The following is a 17,778-nucleotide window of genomic DNA, read 5'->3' on the forward strand; positions in this document are numbered from 1 at the left end:
CTGCGCATGGTGGAATTGATGTTTTCTCTGTCTGGGAGTACTGCAGCGGTTGAAAGGGGCTTTTCAGCAATGAACTTACATAAAAGCACATTACTTACTGGTCTTAAACAAGAAGCGTTAAGCGCATTTATGAACATCTACCTAAATGGAAAACCTCTTTCAGATTTCTGTGCAGAAACCTCTGCAAATCATTGACTTGATTGTGGAACTGGCAAACGTCATATTTGATTCATTTAAAAAACGCAGTACCATCGGATAAATTGACATGATAATTGACAGATAACTTAACCATTGTTATTTAAATTATTTCATCAAAGAAATAAATTATTTCATAATAGAAATACTAGGTTTTACTATTAGTAACCTAGTATTTCTTTTATTACTGTATAATGTAATCCTAGTATTTGTAATCCTTGTAACTACTAATTCATCGTGCAATTTACATAAATGTTTGTAATAAATAAGGGAAAATTATATTTTTATTTATTTAAAAGCGACTGGTTAGTTTCAAAGGAGGACGGGTACATTGTTGGACAAGCCGTCCTCGGGGACCGGTAAAATTTCTGAGTTTTTTCGAGTCCTGTTCTGAATTCCAATTAAATAAAGCTAAAAACAGGATACAAACAGAAAAATTCGAAATACTGCTTAATTTTTTTAAATATAATATTTTACACTTTTTCTTTGAATGATATATTTATAATAAAATGCATTGAACATCTGAAGATTCTGATTTGAATGAATGGATATTGCAAATGTGAACTTTCATAAAATAAAGACAGTCAACTTTATTAATAGAAAGCAATTTAAATAACAGCAATTATAGACTGTATGAACAATAATTTCGAATATATCTTTTATAAAAAAAGTATAGAATGATATGAAATTAATTATCCAGAAATGTTTTGTACCAAAATTATACATCAAGAAAGCTCAAACATGGATATAAATTTATTATATTAAAATTAAATGTTAAAACTTTAATATGAAATCTGAAAAAATTCTAAAACTCTTATCAGATATAATATATTTCCACATGATTTGACAAAGATTCTAGCATGGAATCAGATTTTTTTTATATTCCATAATCATCCACATTTAACACCTTCAATTTTAAAAAAAAAATTTTGACAAATAATTTTAATGAATAGTATTTTATTAAAAAACGCTGAAAAACAGCTAATTTAAATGGAATGTGTATATAACAAATTCAAAATAAAAGTATTTTCAAAATAAAAGCAACAAGGTATATCTACTTACTAAAAAGTAAAACAGCGTCTTCTTCAGAAATACCGTTGTGAACTAAAAGTTGTTTTAATTCTTCTTAATTCAAAATATTAAATGACATATTCTCCAGAAAAAAATTAAACGTAAAATGAAAACGAAAATATAATCTATTTAGATCACAGAACATAAAAATTTTATTTAGATTTATTATCGTTTGCTTTTTAAAATAAAACGAAAGAAATTACAGCTTATAGCTCACACGCAATTAAATAATAAATGAATCACTCAAGTTTGAGCTAAAAGCACTCAAATATTGCTTAATAAATACCACTCAAGTTTGAGTAAACGCAAAGCAAGAATTTCGCTCAAATAAGAATGTATTTCACTCAAGTTGAGTTTAAAAAATTTAACTCTTTTTTGAGTAGGGGAAATAACTCTTTCATTTTAAGAGAGTACGTTTACTCGAGTTTAAATTTTCATTAAGTAAAAGAAAGCATTTCCATCACACATAATTACAAATAATTGAACTAATTGAATTGAAATTATTTTATCTTTATAATTTGCGTTATTTTATCTTCACAGTTTTCATCAATTAAAAGAAAGCATTTTCATCCTACATAATTTCAAAGAATACATTACTTTCGAAAACCCATATATCTGATTGAAATGAATTTATTTCATCTTCATTATTTACGTTATTTAATCTCCACAGTTTTCATCAATTAAAAGAAAACATTTCATTCACACATTATTTCAAATATTATATTAAACTAAAAAAAAATATATCCTTGATTGAATTGAAAAGTTATTATTTTTATGTAAGAAAGTAATTAATATTATTAATTATAAGAAATATAATTATTTCAGTATAGATAAAACATTTTTATTGTTTCATTGTCTTAGTTATTTATAAGTTTTAAAATCTTTTATTTTAGCTGTTTATGCCTTTATTATTTATAAACGCGTTTTAATTTATTGCTACAAATACTTTTTTACTACAATCATATTTAATTATTATTTGAACTATGTAAACAGAACAAACATTTGAGTCCCACTAATCTCGAAACAATAGAATGATTTTAATTTATTCTGAAATGATTATATCTATTGAAGTAGAGAATCAATCAACTACTTCGACCATAATTGATGAGAAGGCCTTAAATTCTATAAATGCAATTCGACTTTGAGGGAAACACAACTCAAAAAGTTTCATTTGGGCGTAACATAAAGATAAAATAACAAAGAATAAGAATTTATTAAACTCATTATAAAAATCTTGTAATCATTTGTATTGGTTGATGGCCGTGAAAAGTAAATATATTTATCAATAAATCGCATAAAATGTTTTGAATTATACTAAGTTGTTCTATTAAATAGATTAAGTGCGAATTGTTTTTAACTTATCTAAATTAATTTTTAACTTATCTTAGCAAACACTGTAAGAATTTCCATTCTAAACTTATAGTAAAATAACCGGTTGCAGTCGGTTCATTCAATAAACCATAAAACTTACAAAAATAAACTTTTTTTCTCACCTTTGCGGTTTTGAAGCCGCTTGCAACTAATATAGTTAAAAAAGAGTTAATTTTTTTTTACTGGTAATTAGGAGGTAGTTTACCAGGAACCCATCTGCAACGAACTAAGTGGCTTCCTTAAGTGGGTCTAATTGTGGTTTGATAAAATTCCTGCTTTTTAATCGTCATCAGTGAAAGCAGTTAACAGTTTTAATACCATCTTATTTCTGATTATTTGACTGTTTTGTTTGAATATTGTAAAATAACAGCTAAATGAACTATTATACAACTATTTCTCAGATAAATTTCTAATACTGCAAATTTGAAGGTACATTACATGCATTTAAATACATGCATTTAAGATACATGCATTTAGATATATGCATTTATATAAAATTGGAATAATATACCTAACTATCGGAAGTTGAATGTTATTTAACACTATTAATTATAAATGTTCGTTAATGACAGCTTTGTATATATTTTTAGAATTTTGTCAAAAGATTATACACTTAAGGGTTCAAAAATTCCTAATTTACAAATAACATGAAAAATAAAGCACTTAAAAAGTATTATTCTAATTTATGGAAACATTGCAAAATTTATGAACAATAAAAATAAACTATTCTATAAATGCTTGAATTTCTGAAATATATAAGCTCTGTTCTTTTACTTCATTATTTTTCTAAACTTTTAAATTAATGAGATATAGATATAAAAATCCATAATTTAATTTAGTTTTATTAAAGTTGCCTTTTGAATTTTAAACCTTTTGTCTATTTAAAAAAAATTTTTTTGTTGCAATTAATGTAGATTTATTAATAAGTTAGTTAATAAATATCATTGATTTTTTGTGTGTTGTGTTGGACAATCTTATATTAAAGTTTCTTCGTGTGTCTATTTTAATATAATACTAAAAAAAGAGTGCAATAATTCGCAATCCGTTTAGTTTGAAGTTTGCAAGTAGTTTATCAACCATTGTCGATTCCTCGCAAAGCAAAATTTGCTCACTGTATATTAAGAGACTCATTGCTTAAAGATAGAAAAAAAATTGCTCCAAGATGTTAAACTACTTTTATGCAATAGTAAAATACGCGCTTTTTATTGCGTTAAAGCACATTAATATTTTCCTTCATTAAAACAAAAAAGACGAAGGTGAAATCTGGAAATAATAATTTAATTATGAGGCTAGAAATTGCTTAACTGAATTTAGAATTTACTCAAGAATATAAAGGCTAATTTCATTTGTTTCAAGAAATATTTAAGCTATCTCCATAAATTATTTTCAAAACTGATAATCATGTTAAATAAAGCGATGGAATATTTAAACCCAATTAAAATATAAGGAAGAGTGCAACACAATAGACCAATTTCAGTTTTTCAGTTTCTTATTTATTTAAATTATTATTACTTTTTGTTTATTTATACAGAAAGTAATAATTTTGCTTTTGTGAATAATACGTCATATGTTTTCCTGTTATTCAACTTTTTAATCGAATTCCGTCCTGCGCTTCAGGAAAACAAGGTTTTATGTAATATGTTATAAGCGAAAAACATTATCCCAGGTACTAGAAAAACTGAAAAAAAAGTATTATCAAAACTAACGGAATATGGTGAAATTTGTCATGCTTCTGCCTCGATGGGAACACCAAGAGGGTCGGTAATTTTTACCAAAGCTATTTTGATAATAATTTTGGAATCATTTCAGTTTCATAATGTGCAATAAAATTTAGTATTTTAATAAATTTTGGTTTTATAGTATGTAGTACGATTTAGTAAAAGTAGTAAAATTTTGGAAATTTTGTCATGAAACTTTAAAGCATGACATAAAAATATTTATTTGATTAAGTTTACTTTTCAGTTTCGTATTTTTTACTAATTATAATTTTTAAAACTAGAGTTTCCAGTAAACCGCTACCTTATAAACGAAAGAATTACTAAATCAATGGTCTAACTACTATATATTTTGGTTTTTGTTACAAGAAATTTATATTTTTTACCAGAAATGTCATTACCATACCATTGTGGGATTATTCCCAAGATTTTTGTGTCCGTGCGATGTCCCGAAAATGATACTGACGCATGCGCTCACTACATTACCACAATTTAGATTCTATTGAAAATGATTATAGTAAACAACCAAGCTTTCTTATATCACAGAGAAAAGAAAAACTATTGTTCTACGGTCGTACCACGCAACCGAAACACCCAATTATTCCTCAGATTTTAGGTTCCAAAACGGCGCTGAAGACGTTACTTCATGGCAAATTCCAAGCCATAAAATCACTCTGAAAAAAGTGCCATACAATAAAACACGCAATTTTTAGAATGGCTAAAAGATATGCAGAACCCCCGACTCAAGACATAGCAATCTAAAACTCTACCCACCCTCTGAGTTACTCAAGATATATTCAGAACAAAAATAGTACAAGGATCTGCTGTGACTCAGGAGATAGAACATTCGCCTTCCAATGAGGTGAACCAGGTTTGAATCCCAGAGATGGCTGGTCAGTTCGAATTCCGCACCCGGATAGCACCGACTATAGTGCTTACCAAAAAATATCCTCAGACGTAGACGGATCACGGATCAGAGTCCCCTTGCCATCGGCTAACTGTGGGAGGTTTTAGTGGTTTTACCCTCCATAAAACGCAATTGCGAGATCCAATGAGATTAACCGGATTCAAATTCCAGCGATGGATGGTCGATATGGATTCCGCATCCGGCTGGCACTGGCCACAGTGCTGACGTAAAATATCCTCAGTGGTAGATGGATTATGGATTAGAGTCCCGTTGCCGTCAGCCTAGCCGTGGGAGGTTCTCGTGGTTTTCCTCTCAATGTAATCCAAATGCGGGTTAGTTCCATCAAAAAGTCCTCCACGAAGGCAAATTTCTCCCAATACTTGATCCAGAAGTTCCCCTGTCTTCGGGATTGGGTTCAAAATTACAAGACTACGGAGTTGAATATTGGCAGCCGTAAACGCAAAATTAAGGCGGCTGTTCAAATAAAATATATAAAGTAAAACATGGTACATTTAAAATACTGAAAATTAACATTAGTTTCCTAAAAATTATTTTGAATGAACTGGTTCTGAAACTGAATTAACTCATATATCACAGTTAATTTCATAATGTAATGAAATATAAGTGTCTCAATCATCTAAAATAAGCTATTATAAAACCTAAATATAAACCTAATAAACAAAAGTCCGTATGGCAAGAAATACATCAAGAAAAATTTACAAATGAATGAAAGACCACCATAAATCTATTCTTGACACTTAAGAGTGGAAATAAATCACTGGCCACGCTTACTTGTCGATAAAAACTGAAATCTTTTCTCTCCGTTAAAGGGTGTGTCATGATGAATTATTTCTGAACAGATTTTTATCGATAAATGAAAAAGAATATGATCTTCAGTAATTGTTACTAAAAGGTGATTGGTCGGTATTTGTGTAAAAATTCCTCTCTTTGAGCAGTTCAAATAAAAGTGTGTCATCTTCCATTTTTGAGCGTGTATAGGAGAAATTATTGTGACTTTATGCTATTTGAGAGTGCTAAACCTTAATATTTTGTTTTTTTAAATTTGCACTAATTTTAATAGGGTGATAGGTTTAAGCGTATTTTCATACTATTTCAAAACAAGTGCGATAACTAATGACTTCAAAATACTATAGTTCTTCTTGAAAGTTAAAAACGTATGAGATTGCATAAAATATTATGGTTTAAAATGATATTTGAATTCGATTTTAAATAAATTATTTTGATGAAAATGCTATTTTTTGTCTAATCACTCATAAAATTGCTATACACTCTCAGAAAAATCAGTTTAACGTTGAACCATATTACATATTCCTGGAACCCTAATTTGGTCAAAATTCGTTGCAAGCTTAATTGAGGGTCTAAATTTAACCATGTATCCAAATTGTATTGTTATTGTATTATTAAGTCTTAAAAGTATGATAATGCTGCTCAGTTTATCACTATGTTAAAGGTTCATCAAATTTGGATCTTATTCTGGTCCATTATTTTCAAAAACTTTTGTGTATAAATATTTAACAAAGCAAATCATTCAACTCACACCTGTTCTTAAAAATCCCGATAAATACTTAAAAATTGAATGTACTACAGAATATTTATTATTTTAAATTGATACTATTCTAGCTCTCCTTTCCAATGTTTGCTTTAAAATTATTATTATAATTGTAAAACATATGCGCTTTTCTTTCACTTCAACCCGTAACCCTTCTTTCAACCCGTAAATAGATTTCAAAATAACATTAAACATTTCTTCCAATTCGACATTTTATACCGTTTTTGTCCATACCATAGCTCAAATTCACTGCAAACTTATCAATTTATTAAGTTGAACCAGTTTAACGTAATTCTTAAGCCTTTCTCACCATATTCTGGTTCAACTTGAATGAAAATACGGTTACATTTAACACCTATTAAGCTTTTTTTTTACTTCAAATTACCTATATTACGATTCCACCTTGAACCACATTGTAAAAAAATTCCAGATCAAATTACGATAAAAATTACAGGCACTCATGGTGCCGGTATTTTTAACCGTAAAATCCATTTTCACGGCAACATGTTACAAAACAAAAAATCTGACATACCGTAATTTTTACAGTAATAATTACTATAAAATTACTGAATCAATCTAATTAAGAAAATATTACTGTAAAAATTAAGGTCTAATATTTCGCGGTAAAAATGGATTTTATGGATGATGCACTCAAAGTGCCGATAATCAATTATACCATAATTAGATCCGGAATTTTTTACAGTACGCTATTGTGAAAGTAAAAAGTCCTAAAATTTTAAGCTAATTGAGTTATTCGAAAATATTTAATTATTCAAAATTTTAATAAAAACAGAAAAGTATTGTTAGTAAGAAATTAAGATCACCAATAAAAAAGAATGTGTTAATGTTTTATGAGCAGTATAAATATCTAACTACAATGAATTTATAACTTGCATATTAAATCTTAAGCAATGATACTGATTCCCAGATTTACTCCATGGTCTACTCAATTATCATTCTAATTATATTAAAGTTCCAGAAATATAAAAGATATGGTAAACAGAAAATAATATATCTGAAAAAAAGAATTAAAACTGAAAAAAATATTTTCATTTAAAATGTCACGAGTCCCTGAATCCCAACTGTCGGAAATTTTGAAAGCAATTACATGAGGCAATTTAAGATAAACATTTCAGATGTTATCTTGTTCTCCCTAATGTCCCACCAGATCGTGAATTTTCGAAAGGATTTTCAAGATTTCTTTGCAATTTTCTTAGTTTAAGAATAATATTCTAGAATCAAATTGGCTAAGTCTCTTTGCACTTAAAGGAATATAAAATGAAACTTTTGAAATTATTTCAACAACAAATTGTCTTAGGTGAATATTTAATAAATAGTGGTCTCTGCCCCCTATTCGCTGTTGCAAGATTGTGGTTGCAAGATTGCTTTGCTCGCTACTAATTTAATCCCTTTCAAAATATGTTCTAGAGTAAAATTTTAAGAATGTAAATCAATTATTAAAATCTTTTAACAGTAATTCCTTGTAACTGTAATAAAAAAAATTTAAAAATTACTGTTTAATATTTCACGGTAAAAATGGATTTCAGGGATGATGCATGTAAAGTGCCGATAATTTATATTATAATTTGATCCGGAATTTTTTGCAGTATGCTGCAGTGAAAATAAATAGTCCTAAAGTTTTAGGCTAATTGAGTCATTCGTTGAAATATATAATTACACAAAATGTTAATAAAAAGAAAAAGTACTGTCATTAAAAAATTAAGATCACCATTATTGGTTGCAAGATTGCTTTGCTCGCTACTAATTCAATCCCTTTCGAAATATGCTCCAGCCTAAAATTTTAAGAATGTAAGTGAATTATTAAAATCTTTTAAAAGTAAATTCTTTTTTAAAAAGTTAAAATATTTATTGAATAGTTAATAGTTAAAATAGTTATTGAAATATTTATTTTTTAAAATTGAAATGAATGACATAGAAAAAGAGCTTTAAAGAAACAAAACAATAATTATGCTTCAAAAAACAACATGTATGACGGCATGTCTCCTAAGCATACTTTTGTGTTGCGCAAGGTCAGTAAAATCACATACAAAGTTTTAATTAATATAAATGTAAACTGCGCGTTGCTAGGACAACGCAATTTTAATTACAATTCTTATATTCTATATAAGAATTATTCACTATTAACATTCCAATTCTTCCCAACATATAGCTCAGTTTGTTTCAAGGTTTTGTTGTCGATGAGGGAAAAGAATTCCCATTCAGAAATTTGCAAATGTGTAAGTTTACGCTTTCATGCTTATGGCAGCTCACATGCTTGATATTTCAATTTTTTATTGGAAACCCATAAAAGTTAATGCGGACTTTCTTTGTGGCCAAGTAAGAGAGATATATTCACCATCTATCCTAACGAACAAACAAACCCTACCGGATGTCTTGAGGTCCTCTTCTGACATCATAGCATTGACGTGAAAATTTCTTTCCTTCTTTTTTTATGTCCCGGCTTTGTAAAAAAATATTTTTATTACTGATTAAATAAATATTCTATTATGGACTTAAAGCACAATAAAGGAAGTTGTAATTTTTGCGTTTTGAAATAATAATGAAAGTTGAATAGAAAATAATATTTTAAATGACTTTTAATAGAAGAATGCCTGTTTATGAATGACATAATTAATAGGAATACTAAAATATATGCTGTAAGATATATTTCTTTCTGAATACATAGTGATATTGCTGATTGTACTGAAATTCTGCCGAATCAGTAAAAATAATTACCAATAATCTGTACATTGCAGAAGAAATTCTGTTTCTAAAGAGTTAATTTTTAAAAAACGATATTTATATTCTTTAACGTTATAAATTTTTTTTTAATGTAACGTAAAACCAATATTGATATTTAACTAAAAACATAATACTTTTTTTTCACGCACAACATACTGTTTGAGTAATAGAAGTATTAATTTGAATAATTTTCATGAATAGAATGATAAAAATAATGTGTCTGTTAATTTTATAACGTCTAAATATGTTAAAGCAATTAAAATTTATTTAAGCCCTTAAAATTACAATTTTGGCAATGGCATATCTTTTGTATTAACAAAAATATAAACATATGGTTTAGTCACATAATCAGTCATTAATTGCATTGTCACTAATAATAATATATATATATGTACGTCAGGAACCAAATTCTACCCACGGAAAAAGGTGGAGTGGAGTAGACCATATTCAATGTAAAATAATGTTCTTGAAATATGCACATAAAATAATCTCGCAGAACAAAATATAATTGTTTAAACTTAAGAATTTGAAGCTTAACGACGAGCTTCAAAGCAAAAAATAATCTCTGAAATTCTCTAAAACCTTAATATAAAATATTTATTGGGCTTTTATTTAGTTTATTTAGTATTTGCTATAAAGATAAGTTTGTATATAAATAGAGTTTCAAGTTTGCCTCGGTTTTTTTCACTGCTGAAGCTTCAAAATAAATAATATATAACTGATAAATCAGTTTGAATACTAGATTAGTAGCAAAATGATGAAAAAAAAGCACAGATAATCCTAATGCAGTCAAGTAAGTTGATTTTCTACTATAATTTGGGTAATGAATTAATAAAGGTAAAGCATATTTGATGAACGACAATGAAAGATAATTTAATCTATAATGATAATGACCATAAAAATCATTAATAAGGATTATTTAATCATGTATAATATTTTGTAATGAATATCTGTTCACTTGAACAAAAGCATTAATAGGGTATAAAACTTTAAAAAAAAGTTTTTTAACTCTTTTTCTCTATTTTTATTTATTATTTGTATCATATCCATGTCATTCGATGCGCACACTGTATAGGCTTTTTCTAAATGCAAACTTTTTAAAATATATCTCGCGAATTTTGATCTTTTCTTTTACAGGAAGCTGTAACCTAACGCATAATTAGTTGTAAAAATAACAAGGTTCAGTATTATTAGGACTGAAAATCAATTACAGTAATAATACTTTTTAAAACGCTAAGAACTTCAATTAGGTTTAAATTTTCCATTTGATTACATAGGACAACATAAAGATAAACAACAAACAATAAGAATTTGTTTAAGTCATTATTTTAATTTTGCAAGCCATTGTATCATTTGATGGTTGTGAAAAGTAAATGCATTAATCAATTAATTGCATAAAAATTTTTTAAGTATACGAAGTTGTTTTATTAAATTGATTCAGTTCAGATTGTTTCAAAATTCATTTACTTAACAAACGTGAAGGTTACGGAACGTTTGTATCTTAGTAAGTATTTTATAAATTTACGTAGCAAGTTTTATACGATACGCAGGATTATGAAAAAATTACTAAACTTCGAATTTCAAATCACAGCACTTAAAGAACTTCTAAACTTTTAAGAATTATTTTTTAACTCAACTTAGCAAACACTGTAAGAATTCCCATTCTAAAATTATAGTAAAATAACCTGTTGTAGTCTGTCCATCCAATTAGCAACAAAGCTACGGTAAAGAACATTTTTTATCTTTATGGTTTTGAAACCATTTACAACAAGTATGGTTAAAACATCGTGAAAAATTATCAAATTTTTATCATTTAAATTCGCGTAAGTTACTTGGTGCAAAAATTTGCATACTTTACAATTCAAACATTTCCTGATCATTAAAGTAAAAAATAAATAATTACAAGACATATTTTTCTTAATTGTTGAAACATCTTTGGATAAACAAATTTTGTAAGTGTGAGCAAAAGTGTTTCAATTCACTTCGTTAGCACCAAAAATAGCACGAATAATTGCTATCTTTTGATTAATTGATTGCTGTATAACAATGACTATCACTTAAACCAGTATTCGCATATGTCCATGAACAATATGGTTCCAGTTTGAAAAATCTTATTTTTTAAATAATCCACACTAACTGTTATTTTATGTATATAAGCCCTATAGCAGAAACTCTCCAGCATGGACGAGCTCTGCGGTTTATCAGCTCATCTGAAGATTATGTTGAAGATTATCTCAGATTTAAAAATAAAAATTATCACATCACCAAAAAGTAATTTTTCATTTCAAATTTAAAGAACAAGCCTAAAATATAGCCAAGTCAAGAGGGGAAAAGGAAAAAATAATTTATTTTCCCTCAACTTACGTTATCATTATTTATAGATCCTTAACAAAATTTCTTTGCTAATCTGCGGATATATAAGCAAAAGAAAGACTTCCAAAAATTCCAAATATTACTTTTCAATTAACTGGATTTTAGAAAAAAAAAGAATTTCAAAATAATCCTTAATTTTGGAACACTCTTAATTGCTTAGTTATAGACTATGTAGAAACTTATTCCATTTTTTTAAATTTCAATTATTCCACTGTACAATTTTAATCTAGCTAATATGTTCTAATTTTGCAGTGCACTTATTAAAACTAATTTTTACAATGCTCTCTGTCTGACGGCGTTAGAGTCTCAGTCAAATTTGAAGTTATGAAGATAGTGCAGCAAATCGTCCCTAAAAATTCTGCCACCGACATATAAGATGTTGCCACTTATACCACCAAGCCTGCTTGAAATCACGCAATTTTTAAGGCAGACGGAGTGTGTTTTGTATTTTCAGTGGCGCCATCTATGGGAAAAATACGCCTTCAGCCACAAACACGTCACAACCCGTATTATAGAGGGGGCCCAATCATACTTCATTCATTTATCACAGATCGTAACTTTGACCTGAACCAGAGAACGATCAATTTTAAATTTAGTAGTCCCAGATGTATTGATTTGTTATGAGACCAAGGAGGACCTTGTGACCTCAACAGATTTAACATTCTCCAGTCACCATTTAATATACGAGGATTCTTCGGTAGGCGGAATTTGAACTCAGTTCTCACGAACGCGAGCCCAACATCCTACCATCCAGGCTATCCCGGCCATGTTCTTTATTCAGAAATATCGCATTAAATTATACCAAAAAATGCGTCTTGAGAAAGACTTTTGGTTTTTCCCATTAATAGTTTTCTATTTTATATTATTTTATGTTTTTATATATATATATTTATTAAACAAATAATTAATTTTCATTCCATAAGTGTTTGCTCCAAATAATAAAATAGTCAGCTAAAATAATGTTTTATATTAAGATATTAAGAAATGTATCTATAGTATCAACCATGTTGGCAAAATGTCTGATCCTAAGCAAACTATAGTATTCTTTTAGACCATATGAGCAAAGCCTCCATTTTCACCTAAAAAACAATCTTGTCTCCTCCGTCTATAAGCGAAAACATTTTTTGTTACCTACAAAACCATCAGACTTTCGTATTGTTTTTCGCCATAAATACATACCTTCAATTTACAAGAACAAACTGTCATTCACTTTGTCCATAAGAACAACATTTTGTTTATTACATCAGCACCAACAGGACATCTTATCCTTGTTGACCTTAAAACCATATTCTATGTTAGGTCTATATAGAACGGGGTATAATCTCATTTGCGACCATATGAGCAGAGCATCCTCTTGCATTAATCCAAACAGAATACCTTATCATTTTCGACCATAACCATCTATTCTCAATTGCATAACTCTTATGCAAAGTGTATCTTGCCATCTTCAACCATTTAAGCAAAACTTCTTATTACAGCAACACAAAAAAAAACTTAACGAGTTTCGTTCATTAGGACTTATTCCCAATTACATCAATATAACACAAACTATCTAGTCTTCTTTGATCATAAGATTAAAACTTCTTAAAGACTGAATATCTTACCCTTTTCGATAATAAATGCATATCCTCAAATTCATCAGCTCGAGCAGACTTGTTCTGTTCGATTATAATAGTAAAATCTCTAATTGCATTAGCGCAAATATTTTATCTTCTATAGACGGGTAACATTAAATCCAGTTTCACTGCAAAGCACCTCATGCGGAAATGAAGAAATATATAACTTTTTGAATAAAACTTTTTGAAGTCTAATTATCTTTCTCATTTCTTGATCAAGAAAGAGTATAAAATCTGTAACATTGGTATGCGAATATTTTGTAAATTAAATTAAATGCATTCGATAAATTAAAACAATTCATATCATTTAAACTTTTCTCCGATATTTTAAATTTTTGCTTTTAATGTATAAAATCTCTGTTAACCAAGGGATTAATTTCTAATTATTTATAATCATAATTTTCTTAAAGAAAATCTTGGTATCTATATCTGGTAAAGGTATATTAAGATCATTCTAAAAATTTTTAGTATTCTGAAAATGTTTTAATTGTTACGTAAAACGATTGACTAAAAATATTAAAAGAAATTTTAGAACAAATAAAAATTAGATAAAATATAATATCAGTGAAAAGATTATTTTGGAAAACATTAATGATTTTTTGCGAGAATTCCAATCTACAATCTGTTAGTATTTTTAGAATAAAAAAAGTCAATTTAATGATTATTGCTGTACACATACATATAAATTTATAGAATTATGAATAACATACATATGGATGCATTACGTTATTAATTTAATATGCAAGTATTCTAATATACTTTTTTACTCATAAAATAATATTAGAAAAATAAACTATTTATATAATAAAACGTGTAGTATATATAATTATATTAATTAAGAAAAGCATAATAGTTGAAAAAAGCTTCATTAAAATACACATAAATGGAAAGAAACAATTTTCAATATGGACTTTAATTCTTATAGAGGTAGGTATTTAGACAAACTGTAAAGAAATTGTTAACTTTTTTATGTAATTTTCACTTATTAATATACAAAGAAATCTGTTTCTTTTTATGCAGGAAAATAACCATTTAAATAGGAAAAAAAAATTTCATGCACAGAGGGTTAGAATCGTGTGTATTTTTCTTAATTGTTTTAAAAAATGCATTTCAAAATACAAAAAGACACTTAAAACATTTCTATGAATTTCAGAGAAAAATTTTTTTTATTATTTTCTCTGAATTCTATGAATAAATTATATATAATAATTTATTCATAGAATTCAGAGAAAAATAAATATAATTATTTTTCTCTGAATTCTAAGAATTTCGGAGAAAAATAATAATAACACTTGAAACATTTCTATGAATTTAGAGAAAAATAATTAAAAATAATTTATATAATATTATCACTGAATATTATTCCCTGAATAATTTTCAGAGAAAAATAATTATATTTAATTATAACAGAGAAAAATAATTTATATAATTATTTAAAAATGCATGCTTACGCTTTATTTTTCTTCTTAACAAAAATCCTTTTGATTCTAATTAACAGAAAAGCAGCTTTGTCCAGGGTCAAATTCCCAACCCCTTTTGGAGAAGTGCTAGCAGATGCCATTCTCCTTTTTACAAGTTCAAAGAATACCATAACAAACATCCCATATCTTTCAAACAACAAAAAAACAAAGTTTTCACGTGACAACTCCAAATAAAAATCAAATACCGCTGTTTCACAATTCTGCACAATTTTAAAATACTTCCATTGCACAAACGAAATCCTGTAAACTTTTCTCTACATGAAAACTTTAACTTATCTTCTACGGGACAATCTTTGCCATTATATGAGGACAGAGCATCTTTGCTATAGGAACACCAAGATCCAACTTCAGAATGAACATTTCTCCTGAAGGTTAAGCCAATATTTGGCGATTTTGGCGACGCATGTTGGTCGATAGCAAAATACTGGATACTGTTGGTAGGGTTGGGATGTAAAGGTATAAAAGTTTAGGAAAATGATACGGAATGTTTTTTTTTTCTGTCCTTTTTAAGAAAAAGTTAGAAAGTTTTGCTAATTGAAATTTTTAAGATGTATGCTAATGAAGCTTTTTGAAACCAAAAATAAAAAAAAAATATTCTAAGTTTCAAATCACATTAATCGGATAAAGTTAATACTAGAATCGTAAAAGTTTTTAGAACAGTGGGGAAGATCATAATTTCGATATCGCTATTCTCAAATAAAAAAGTAAATGTACGCAGGCTACTTAAACAGCTATTGATACTAAGTATTAGTATACATTGAATAAATATTTTTATAATAAACAACACACATTTGCTTCCCAGTACTGTTTAGAATGATTAGAATGAGGCGAATATGTTCTTTAATAAATTAGAATGTTTGCTGTTATGCAAACAGTATTAATTATTTTAATATTCGTATCGGAAGTTATTATTAATATTAGTTGCACAATTAATTCAAATGCTTTCAGGTGTTATAATATGCAAATGATGTTGAAACAATTATTTATTAAATATTTCACTAAATTTATGAAGAGCCGTAATATTATAATTTATTAAAGAGGCAAAATGAAATTATATAAAATAATCGCGTTAATATTTTATTCTGCTTAACCAATTCCCGCATTTGCTTAATTAATGTTATGGAATAGCTATGCTTTTTTACTTTATTTCCATTATTCATCCGAGTACAAACTCTGGTCTCCTGACAGTTGCTAGGTTTGGCAGCCTCTTAATGGAAATTTCATTTTTTGCTTATTTCGCCATTACAAAGATATCGAATTTTTAAGCTTTCATTTCTCAGAAAAGATTCAATTAAATTCCCACAAATTTTGATTTTTTATCCTTTTAATTTATGTAAATTCGTTGGTGCAAAAATTTGCATATTTTGCAATTCAAACAATTTCTTATCATTAGTCATATTAATAATAAATAATTATAAGAGTTAATTTTTTGTTGTTGAACAATGTTTGGATAAAGAAATTTTTTCAATGTGAGTAAAAGTTTTTCGATTATCTTCATTAGTGCCAAAAATATCAACAAACACAACTACATTTTACATAAAAGAGTTCAAACCTTCAACCTATAGGGACCTTGTATTCTAAATTGCGACTACTCCTCATATTTTAAGAGTCAAAAAGTATGTTTATTGAGAAAAAGTACGTTTTTGCTTTTGGATTTTTTAAATTAAAATATAATCTGCCCAAGTGAATTAGCCCTTGAACCAAAAAGATTAAGCTTACATGAAAATGCGAAAATTAGATCAATATTTATGAAAAGGTATTCTATTTTTTGAAGTATTACATTCAAAATATGGAGTGAGATCGATAAAATAAATAAATTACATTCATACATATTTATTTGGAAGAAAATTATAAAAAATTGATATTTAAGCGTAAACGATTCGACAGTATTTATCAGACTTTTTAATAATATATTTCTTAACCATAAAAAGTATTTCGCTTTGGGTTCCAAAAGAATTCTTCTCGTAGGAAAAAAAATGTGAACTCTTCCTCGCGAGTTAAACTGTGAAATCACGCCACTGCAGGCGTTTTACTTTCTCCTGCAGGTGCAAAAGTTAAAGATGCAAATTTTTTCAACTGAAAGTTCTTTTATTATGTAAATATAGTGAGTTGTCCTGAATCATAATATTGAAAAAATATGTTATGTGAAAAGTAAGTAAAATGAAAAATAACAGTTATATTTTAGAAGAAGAGCCTTCCTCTATCACGAATTTCAAGTAATTTTTTTCGAAAAAAAAAAAGTTTTAACCTTATTTATAACAGAATATTCCTTATTACTCATATTGCTCAGAAAATAACAGAAAAGTAGTTTTACAAAAGCTATATTATTAGAAAGGATGACTCTTTTTCGTACAAAAAACATAGAAAATAATTGTACAGAACCTCAAGTTTAAATATATCGCTAAAGTATGTTATTATAATATGTTGTATGTTATTGTTACTGTGAATGACCGAAATTGGTGGTTCTTTACTTCCACCAGTGAATATTTGCAATCACATAGTCGCTTTTGTAAATGTCCAAAATGTATGCTAGGTCTAGTTAAGTACCACTGCCCGATATGCCCTACGTAAGTACACTGCCCGGTATGCCCCGCTTTTAACGTTGTTTTTAAACTCAACCCAGAAGATAAAGGATCTTCTGATTCAAACATAGTAGAAGTTCGACTTCATGGCGGATTTTTTTCAAGAAATTAATCGGCATTTGTGTTACATGGAAATGAAAACCATGAAAACCCAT

At 27.7% G+C, this 17,778-nt stretch overlaps 1 protein-coding gene across 1 annotated transcript in view; it reads right to left on the minus strand.

Moving 5' to 3' along the window:
• LOC107437900 (ankyrin repeat and fibronectin type-III domain-containing protein 1-like) overlaps positions 1 to 15,415 on the minus strand; it is a 177,377-nt gene extending 161,962 nt beyond the window's left edge. Inside the window, exon 1 of the mRNA XM_071180013.2 lies at positions 15,012 to 15,415. Within this exon, the coding sequence (XP_071036114.2) occupies positions 15,012 to 15,160 (149 nt within the window). The 5' untranslated portion in view covers positions 15,161 to 15,415. The remainder of the gene's footprint in view (positions 1 to 15,011) is intronic.
• Between the last annotated feature and the right edge of the window lie 2,363 nt (positions 15,416 to 17,778).

Source organism: Parasteatoda tepidariorum, chromosome 1 (genome assembly GCF_982258835.1).
Source record: "Parasteatoda tepidariorum strain Cologne lab strain chromosome 1, Ptep-v5.0, whole genome shotgun sequence".
Classification (NCBI taxonomy): domain Eukaryota; kingdom Metazoa; phylum Arthropoda; class Arachnida; order Araneae; family Theridiidae; genus Parasteatoda; species Parasteatoda tepidariorum.